The sequence below is a fragment of the Cebus imitator genome, unplaced genomic scaffold (genome assembly GCF_001604975.1).
Source record: "Cebus imitator isolate Cc_AM_T3 unplaced genomic scaffold, Cebus_imitator-1.0 Scaffold589, whole genome shotgun sequence".
In the NCBI taxonomy this organism is placed as follows: Eukaryota; Metazoa; Chordata; class Mammalia; order Primates; family Cebidae; genus Cebus; species Cebus imitator.
Window position 1 is genome coordinate 149173 of NW_016107904.1, and position 9782 is coordinate 158954.

Here is a 9782-nt window from a genome sequence, read left to right on the forward strand (position 1 = left end):
GAAAATAGAACCTGTGAGGTTTCATTAAATTCTGTCCAAAAGTGGCGGTAGTGGTGGAGGGCATAAAACAGTCAGTCTAGTTAGGCTGTAAAATCTAAGTGTCAAGATGCAGCGAACATCTGGAACTGTAAGTCCTCCTCCCGGAAAAGGCGCCTGCGGTTGAGAAAGCTTTTGAGCAGCGCGGAGGATCGAATTCCTGGCTCCCGGCCTCTTCCCGGTCCGCGGGCACCTCGGCTACCTTTTAGGCAGCGGAGAACCCTGCCAGGGGCGGAGCCGGGAGCGGCTGCACTTGCTGGGCTGGGCTGAGCCCCACGAGCCAGGGCGCAGGGCTCCGGCGCCCCGCCGCACTCCGCAACAACAAAAAAAAACGTCACAGAGGTGGTGGCAGCCAATCAGTGAAGGGCGCGCTCGGCCGCGTGCCCCTCGCGCTCCACGCAGCCCCTCGCGCGCCGCGTACGTGCAGCAACCGTCTCCGCCTAACGAGGCGGAGCTTAGGGAGCGGCGGGCGGCCGGTGGCGGTCCGGGAGCTGCTGCTGCTGCTGCGGCGGCTGCACCGGCGGCGCCGAGGCCGAGACGGAGGCCGGGGTACGGGCTTAGCGAACGTACCGGGTCCGTGGGGCTCGGCTGCGCCAGCCCTTGCGGCTACCCGAGCGTCTCGGCGGGTCTGTGAGCCGCCCCGGCGAGGATGCGGCTGTTCCGGTGGCTGCTGAAGCAGCCAGTGCCCAAGCAGATCGAACGCTACTCGCGCTTTTCGCCGTCGCCGCTCTCCATCAAACAGTTCCTGGACTTCGGTGAGTATGGGGCCAAGGGTCCCCATGGGCCCGGGGCTGCCGCCATTCGGGCTGCCACCCTGGGTCTCCGCGGCTTTGGGGTAAAGCCCGTGGGAATCGCAGGCAGGGCTAGGGGATATCCGGCGGCTGGGGGGGGGGGCTCTCCTGGGGCTCGGATTTCGGGGCGCGGAGGAGCAGGGCCTGGCACCCTCACACCCAGCCTGGGACTTACCGGAGACACAGAAACCGCGTCTCATTGCAGGTCCCTCATCGCAGGCGAGACTCCCCAAACCTACCATCGTTAACTTCAAATCTGCTTGACACAAACCTCACAGCCCTTAAAACTTCAGAACGAGATGTCGGTGGCTTTTCAATGTTTTTCTGTTTAGATTTTTCTTTTTTGGTTGGGTAAGAACTGTTTAGAAATACCTTGAGGTTAAATAGACTATGCAGTGGCATTTCGTTTGTTTTCTGCTCTAAGGTGTTACAGTGTGGCCAGAGTGGCAGGACTCGAACTGTTGTCTTCATCAGGTTATGTTAAAGCAGTTAGAGGCCTGGACTGCACACGCTGTAGATGCTTGGGAAGAGCGGACGCGTGGGTTCCTAGCATCAGCAGGGTCTAATACAACTCTGGTTTCAGTGCCAACACCTTTCATTTCTCTTCTCACTTGGTGTCCCACCCACATTCTTCCTGTCCGGTGGGCTGGTGGGCGGCTTTCACGGATTGAGGTGGGACCACAGAGGATCCCGGTTCCCAGCCTGCCTCAGGCCTAGCTGAGATGGGAATAGATCCCACACCTTCTGTTAACTGGATCGTGTTTCCTCAGAAAACGAAGGAGCTGGTTGTGAAACACTTAAAAGTAAAACGCATGCACTGAGGTATCAGAATGGAACTCAGCATCCCTGAAGGAAAATCAAATCCAGCAGCCAAGATGTTCTAAGCTCTCGAGGGGAAATAGTGGGGTGTCTATTAATGAATTTTATGTAAATGTCAAAGGTGTCAGTGATCGTGTCAGTTGGCCATAAAAACTAAAGTGCAGAGTAGATAAAACATTTGAGGAAGACCTGATACGCAAAAAGTGATCTCCATACTTTAATTTTTTTTTTTTAAAAAAAAGCGAGGATAGGAAGAGAGGAATAGGTTAAAGTTGAGACCAAATGAAAATTTTAGAAACCTGTTTGCCAGAGGATGATGATGAAAGTCAAAGTTCAATGAGATGTTGATCTTTGCATCTTAAAACTTCACTCCCAAAAGCTATTGGTAGTTTTACTTACCATCTCGAGAATTATAGAGGTTTGAGGCAGTTTCTGACTTTAGAAAATGTTGCTGTTGCTATAAATATAGGCAAGTTTTCCATCTTTAGTTTATGGCTTAGGGAAGATTCTGAAGGTATCAGCCATTCTTTAGCGTTAAGTGACACAGGGTAATTCACAATAAAAGGAAAAAAAGGAATCCAGAAACTCCTATTTCCTTCCACTCTCAAAGTTTTAAGTGATAGGTCCAGTAGCCGTCCAAAATTTTGGTTAATTTCCATAGCAGCTAGTGTCTATCCGGGGTAATAGGTATCTTGGCAAGGATGTTGAGTGAGTAGGAAAACCACGGGGGGGATAGTGTTAGTATGGAAAACCTGTGAGGCCAGTATCTGGAAACAAATGTTCTATCCTGGCTCTGCCACTAATTCCGAACGTGGCCTTGAGTAAGTGACCAAGCCTCACTTGGAGCTCGTTTTCCTCATTAATAAAACGTGTAGACTGTATCAGGCGATCTTTAAAAGCACAGTTCACAACTATACAATTGTGATTTCAAAGGAAAAGGCATGAGCTTTCTAAAAGAAAACTACCAAATCTTTTGAAAGATATTTCCCATAAAAGTCTTCTGACCTATTTGAGAGGGGCAGAGGGATTCACTAAGATCATGAGAGAAGCATAATAGTTTAAGGTTTTCCTTATAAGGAAGTGCACAGAAGTGCTAGATATCATTGTAGTGGAATTTGCTAGAAATGACAAAGCTAGTTTGTAACACCCAGAGATGAATCAGGTGCTAACCAGCCTATCTTTAATGACAGGACGACTAAAAGAAGGAAGTTGTCGCAAAAAGGCCATCTCTACTTCTACTTTTCTCTTAGTTCTGTCTCTTGATAGCAGTTCTATTTTGGCAAGTGATGTGGGAGTTGGAGAATTCAGAATGGGTGTGGGATATTTTTAAGGTGAGGAGAGAGGAGGAGTGCAGAGGCTTCATGTCCCTGTACAATTGGAGAAAACTGCGGGAGAGGGCCAACTCAGATGCTGAAAGCACCAGGTAGCAGGCAGTGGATAAGCATGAGGTGAGGACTGTGACAAATTCCTGGTATATGGCTAGCTCCAAAGGGGCAGCTGATTGGCACCAATTCAGGACATTTTAAGAGAACTTTGGCATAAACAAAATACACAGATGGATCAAGTTGGGCCTCAGGCTGCTAATTTATGAACTTTATGCCTTTCTCCATGGGTACTTTACAAATAGGACATACATTTCGACTATAGTAACTAGACAGGGACCAGAGAAAGGAGATATGCAGGATGTACATAGTTTGCTACAACCTTGGTAAATAGCTTTCTTAATGTGAATGTATGGCACATCAGTAAAGAAGGAGATTATTTCCTACGTTTAAAAGTGGAGGCTGAAACTGGTTGTTTCTTCAGAAGCAGCAATTTTATTTTAAAGCAGGCGTTCCCGAGCCTTAGCGCTCTTGCCATTTCAGGCCAGGTAATTTTGGTAGGAGCTGTCTTGTGCACTGTGGGAAGTTGAGCTGCATTCCTGGCCTCTCCCTGCTAGATGCCATGAACACTTCCCACTCCAAGTTGTGACAACCAAACATGTCTCCAGTCATTGACAAATGTCCCCTGGGGGAGCAAAATGTCCTCTGGACTTCTGTTGAACCACTGTTTGGAAGTGTTTACATGAGTGGTTTTCAGGCCAGGGCCTCATACCCCGAATTTTTGTTGTAAATGGTCTGGGGGTGCTGGGGGTGGAGGGTGGAGTGTTGGTATTTTTAGGAGAGCCCTCTGTCATTCCAAAGCATATCCAGGGTCAGGCACCATTCATCAGATGATCTTCTGTCTGATCTACTGGCCCCCTTTCATCTATGTGCAGTATTTCTCTATGCCTTTTAAAATAATGAAAGTTTCTTGAACTCCATCTTGACTTGAAATATAGCCTGCCACATAGTTAGCAAATATAGCAAGAATAACAAGTATTCTAAATGGTTTTTAAATTTATAATGGCAATAGTTCTTTCCAAAGGATGGCATTTTTTAAAATGAGATTTTTTCTTTGGGGCCTAAGATTACAGTCACATGGTTCCAAATTCAGAAGGTGCAAAAGGACACAGAAAAGCCTGCTTCCTACTTCTGCCCACTGGCCTCCCCCCTTTTGCTTAAATGGCAGTTTATACCTTTGTCTGTACCTTGTTTTTTGAGCTTAATACCTTAGAGAGAGAGCTTTCTATATCTGTACCCACAGAACTTTGTTTTTCTCTTTTATGGCTTCTGAGAATTTGGTTATATGAATGTACCAGAATCTATTAGCCAACTCTCCCTATTGATGGCTAGTTAATAGGTTGTTTCCAGTCTTTGCTATGACAACCTGCCCTCCAGTGAATTATTGTGTGCATTGTAATTTCATGCATGTCCGGGTGTATATATAGGACAGATTCCTAAATGTGGGATTGCTACGTCAACAGGTATGTGCATTTGTAATTTTGACAAACATTGTCAAATTGCTTTCCATAAACATTGTCTGTTTTCCCTCTTGCTAGAAGTTTCTGAGAGTCCCTATTTTCCTACGCCTTCACCACATTATTGTCAAACTTTTGATAGGTGAAAAAATGGTATACCTAGATAGAAGATGTCTTTATTTTAGTTTTTATTATGGAAATTAAAAAAAACTTAGGCAGGTGCCTTTAATTTAGTGCTTTGAGAGGACAAGGCAGAGGATGGCTTGAGACCAGGAGTTTGAGACCAGCCTGGGCAATATAGCGAGATCCTGTTGCTACAAAAAAAAAGAAAATTAGCCAGGAGTGGTGTTGGCACACACTTGGGGTCCTAGCTACTCGGGAGGCTGAGGCAGGAGGCTCGAGCCCATATTGAAGCTGCAGTGAGCTGTGTTTGTGCCACTGCACTCCAGCCTAGGAGATGTACATGTATAGGTAAATACATACATAAATTTTGTTGTGTATTATTAAGGTATACAGCATGATGTTATGGGATACATAGGTTACTACAGTGAAATAAATGAACATATCTATCATCTCACATAGTTACCCTTTTTTATTTTTTTGGCAAGATCAGCTAAAATCTACTCATTTAGCATGAATCCCATATACAGTCCAATTTTATATTTTATATTCTTCATGTCGTGCATGAGATATTTAGACCTTAAACATTTACAGAAGTAGAGAGAATAGAATGGTGGATTCCTGGGTTTGTTTTATTGATATCCATGTACTATTTGTCTGTAGATGTTGTATGTGTGGTCTGTTAGATTTTCTTATCAAAGTTATACTTGTTTCAAAGACATAAATTTTTGCTTTCAAAAAGATTATTTATCTTTTGAATTATCTGTTCTTTAAATATTTGGTAGAACTTCATATGAAAGTGTTTAAGCTTGTATATTTTGGGGAATTTTGCTCTCTGACAGCTTTCTCTATTCTGTGCTATTGATTTGTGTAGATTTTCTGTGTCTTCTAGAGTCCATTTCGATACCTTTTTCTTGAAAATTATCCTACTCGGCCAGGTGCGGTGGCTCACGCCTATAATCTCAGCGCTTTGGGAGGCTGAGGCAGGTGGATCACTGGAGGTCAAGAGTTTGAGACCAGCCTGGCCAACATGGTGAAACCCCATCTCTACCAAAAACACAAAAATTAGCCAGGCGTGGTGGCAGGTGCTTGTAATCCCAGCTACTCAGGAGGCTGAGGCAGGAGAATTGCTTGAACCCAGAAGGCAGAGGTTGCAGTGAGCCAGGATCATGCCCTTGTACTTCAGCCTGGGTGAAAAAAGTGAAACTGTATCTCAAAAAAAAAAAAAAAAAAAAGAAAGAAAATTATTCTCCTCATTGAGGTTTTAAAGTCAGTTTGGATAGCTGAGATAGTTGTCACTGAACAGTCTTAATTTTCCCTGTGACATTTGTCCTCCCTTCTTCTTTAGTAGGTGAGTTGATGATTTATTTGCTTGGCTTTATTTATTAGTTTTATGACTTTTATTGTCTAGTTTATTGTCTGATTTGACTTTAGTAATTCCCTCTGATCTCAGGTTTATTTTGTGTTCTTTAAAAAATTAGATGCTTTCTTCTTTGTCTTATTTCAGTATTTAAGGTTAGTTATTCCTCCCTCTGAGCACTGCTTTAGCAGCGATGTGTGTGCCCTTGGTCCTTTTTCTCCCAGCTCTTCTGCATCTTCAGGTTTTTATTTTCCTATAAACTAAGATTGTTTGGGGGAGCTTAAAAATTTCCAATGTAGATGCATTCTGTATTTTAATTTTATTTATGTCTAGTTGTGTTGCATTGTGATTACAGAATGTCGTCAGAGGTGTTCTCTAATTTATTGATATTTACTTTGAAGCTGATTATATGGTCGTTTTCTGTGAATGTTCCTTGGGCATCAAAAAGAAGGTTATACTCTCTTCATAGGTTGCAGAGTGTGATGTATCAGCTCTGCAAGATTATGTTATTTAGGTTTTGTATAACTTTACTGTTTTTATCTACTTGATTTGTCATGGATGAAACACAAGAGAAGTTAAAGTCTCCTAATAATGATTCTATTTCTCCACATAGCTCCTATAGTTTTTGCTTTATAACTATCAGTGTTATGTTTGATGCTTATTAACTCTTGTCCTCATTATGAGATATACCAGTTAGCATTAGAGTGCTGCCCTTTTACTAGTTGAAGTCATTTTGGACTGGATTCATCCTTACTTGACATTGAGATCTAGTTCCCTATTTTCTTGTTTACATTTCCTGGGATAGCATTGCCATCCTTTTATTTTCAGTTTTTCTGAATTACTTTGCTTTAAATGTGTCTCTAAATGTAAAGTTGGGTTTTGCTTTGTGAATCAGTCTTTTTCATGTGATAATTTTAACCTGTTTATACTTACTGATATGATAGCTCTGTCATCTGTAATGATAAGCATCTGTAACTTTGTTTTGCTTTCTGTTTTTAATACCTTAATTTTCCTATGTTATATATTGCTTTGTTTTAGCATATTTATTTTAATAAATAACTAGGCTTGAATTTTTGGTTCTAGTGGTTATCTTTATAGTTATTACTTTATTTCTATAGACCTTTGTCCCATATGGATTACCACCTGTCAGCTGCGAGACCTTTGAGCACTTGAAATGTGGTTATTGTGGCCGAAAAACTTAATTGACTTAATTCAAATTGAAAACTGACAAGTAAATTTTTACATCTATGTAGAACAACTTAAATATGGGAACCCACTTTCTCACCTGCAGATTTTATGAGATCTCATTATAGGCCAATTATTTCTGATAGAAATTTAGCTTCTGAATTGAGATGTGCTTTCACTATAAAATACACATTGGATTTCAAAGGCAATATAAAAATAGTAAAATATCAGTACATTTTATATTGATTGTATGTTGAAATGATAATATTTTATATATGTTGGGTTAAATGGAATATTATCAAAAACTTCATCTATTTTTTTATGTTAATGTGGCTACTAGCAAATTTTAAATTACATATGTGGCTCACATATTTCTATTGGACAGTGTGGCTTCAGATAGTATATGTTAATTCCTTATTAGGAGCAATGAAGACATCACATTTTAATATTCAGAATAAACATTTATTGAATTTATTTATTTGTGACAGGGTTTCACTCTGTCACCCAGGTTAGAGGGCAGTGGTGCGATTTCCACTCACTGCAACCTCTGCCTTCTGGGTTCAAGCGATTCTTCCACCTCAGCCTCCCAAGTAGCTGGGATTACAGGTACATGCCACCACGCCCAGCTAATTTGTGTATTTTTTGGTAGAGACAGGCTTTCCCATGTTGGCCAGGGTGGTCTCAAACTCCTGACTTCAGGTGATCCACTGCCTCTTCCTCCCAAAGTGCTGGAATTACAGGCGTAAGCCATTGTCCCCGGCCTGCATTTATTTCTTTAAATATAACATTAACATGTCTTGTTCCATATTTTTTTCTGTAAACCTCTCTGGATTTTTGGATCAATTTATTGTTTTTGAATGGCAGTTACTGTTATGGTGGCTCCTTGTTATATTTGCACAAATTTGAGTTCTCTTTCCCTTAAGCAGTTGTTATAAATTAAAAGTTCTCTTAATGATATAAGTAAAGGAGAACTTGGACTATTATGACATAAGGATAGAACCTTCTGAATGTTGAATTAGTTGGTAGGAAATGATTCACATTTTCTTTTGGACTTGCTTTTCATCTTTCAGTCTCCGTCGGCTTCTGGTTCCCTTATTAACCACTTTTATCCCTTCCCTGCAGACTGACCTCCCATTTGTTTGATTTTCCAGTTACTTTTGCACAGCCACTCTTGCATTAAGGAGATTTTGCTCCTGCCTCCTTTTCTTACATTTTATCCTCAATTGTCTCTTCCCCAAGGGCAGGCGCTCACCTCTTCTTTGTAACCTCTCACAGCTTCCTCAGCTCAGCTTGCTCTGCAGAGTGGGTGCTCCATAAATGGCAATTACTGATGGCATGCCTGACTCCATCTCGAGGTTATTAAATGTTTTTCCACTTTCATTTAGTTAGTTATATAAGTTTATTTATTTAATTTAATTAATTTATTTAAGACTGAGTCTCACTCTCACCCAGCCTGGAGTGTAGTGGCACCATCTCGGCTCACTGTAACGTCCGCCTCCTGGGTTCAAGCAATTCTCCTGCCTCAGCCTCCCAAGTACCTAGGACTACAGGCGTGCACCACTACACCTGGCTGATTTTTGTATTTTTAGTAGAGACAGGGTTTCGCCATGTTGGTCAGGCTGGTCTCAAACTCCTGACTTCAGGTGATTTGTCCACCTTGACCTCCCAAAGTGCTGGGATTACAGGCGTGAGCCATTGCGCCTGGCCAAGTTTAAACTTCTATAGTGTCCCACATGTAAATATAGGATCTCTCAAATAAAACCACCAGAAAGCTGGTTGTCTGACAACCCTGCCATCTTCTCACAAAACTTCATATTTTGATTTCTGTCATAATCACACTGGCTCTGTGAACCTCAGAGCCTTTAGCTCTTAGAAGGCAGTGTCCAGTTTCCCCATTCTTACTATTCTTAAAGTTTAAGGGCCCAGCCATCTTCTGTTTTCCTTTAGAAAGTATTTTAAGATACTTTGGTTCCAAATGATTCTCTTCGCAAAATCTTGGTTTTTAAAATCATTTTACCCGTCAAAGCCAGATTACCACTGGGGACAACTGTGATTTTGTTTTTGGAGAAGATAAAAAGATTGTTTTTCCCTTTTCCTAATTTTTTTTAAAAAACAATCTCATTCTGCTTCCAAGTATGTTTATTTTATACCTTTACATATGTACATGACAGATTGTTTTTCTGTAAGCAGTAATTTTTCTGCTACAAGGTGTTGCCAAGAATTAGGCCAACCTGTTTGGAGAAAGGAACCAACTATTCAGCATTAAAGGGGAAGAGAACAATTTAGTTGAGGGTAAAGATATCTAACTTGGCTTATTGCATCTTGATAAGTTTTTAAATTTAAAGAAAGAATTGGTCCAGGCACTGTGGCTAATGCCTATAATCCCAGCGTTTTGGGAGGCTGAGGCAGGAGAATCTCTTGAGTCCAGGAGTTTGAGACCAGCCCAGGCAACACAGTGAGCCCTCTGTCTCTACAAAAAATAAAAAAAAAATTAGCCAGGCATAGTGGTGCACACCTGTGGTCCCAGTTACATGGGAGGCTGAGGTGGGAGGATCACTTGAGCCTGGGAGGTTGAGGCTGCAGTGAGCTGTGATCACATCACTGCACTCTAGCCTGGACAATAAAGCAAGGC

General features: G+C 42.0%; 1 protein-coding gene across 2 annotated transcripts in view; it reads left to right on the top strand.

Annotated features, from left to right (window-relative positions):
• Positions 1 to 451: 451 nt before the first annotated feature.
• PDK3 (pyruvate dehydrogenase kinase 3) overlaps positions 452 to 9782 on the top strand; it is an 81645-nt gene continuing 72314 nt past the window's right edge. For both annotated transcript variants that reach the window (XM_017516460.2, XM_017516459.2), the window contains exon 1: positions 452 to 791. In XM_017516460.2, coding sequence (XP_017371949.1) covers positions 686 to 791 — 106 coding nt within the window. In that variant the 5' untranslated portion in view covers positions 452 to 685. The remainder of the gene's footprint in view (positions 792 to 9782) is intronic.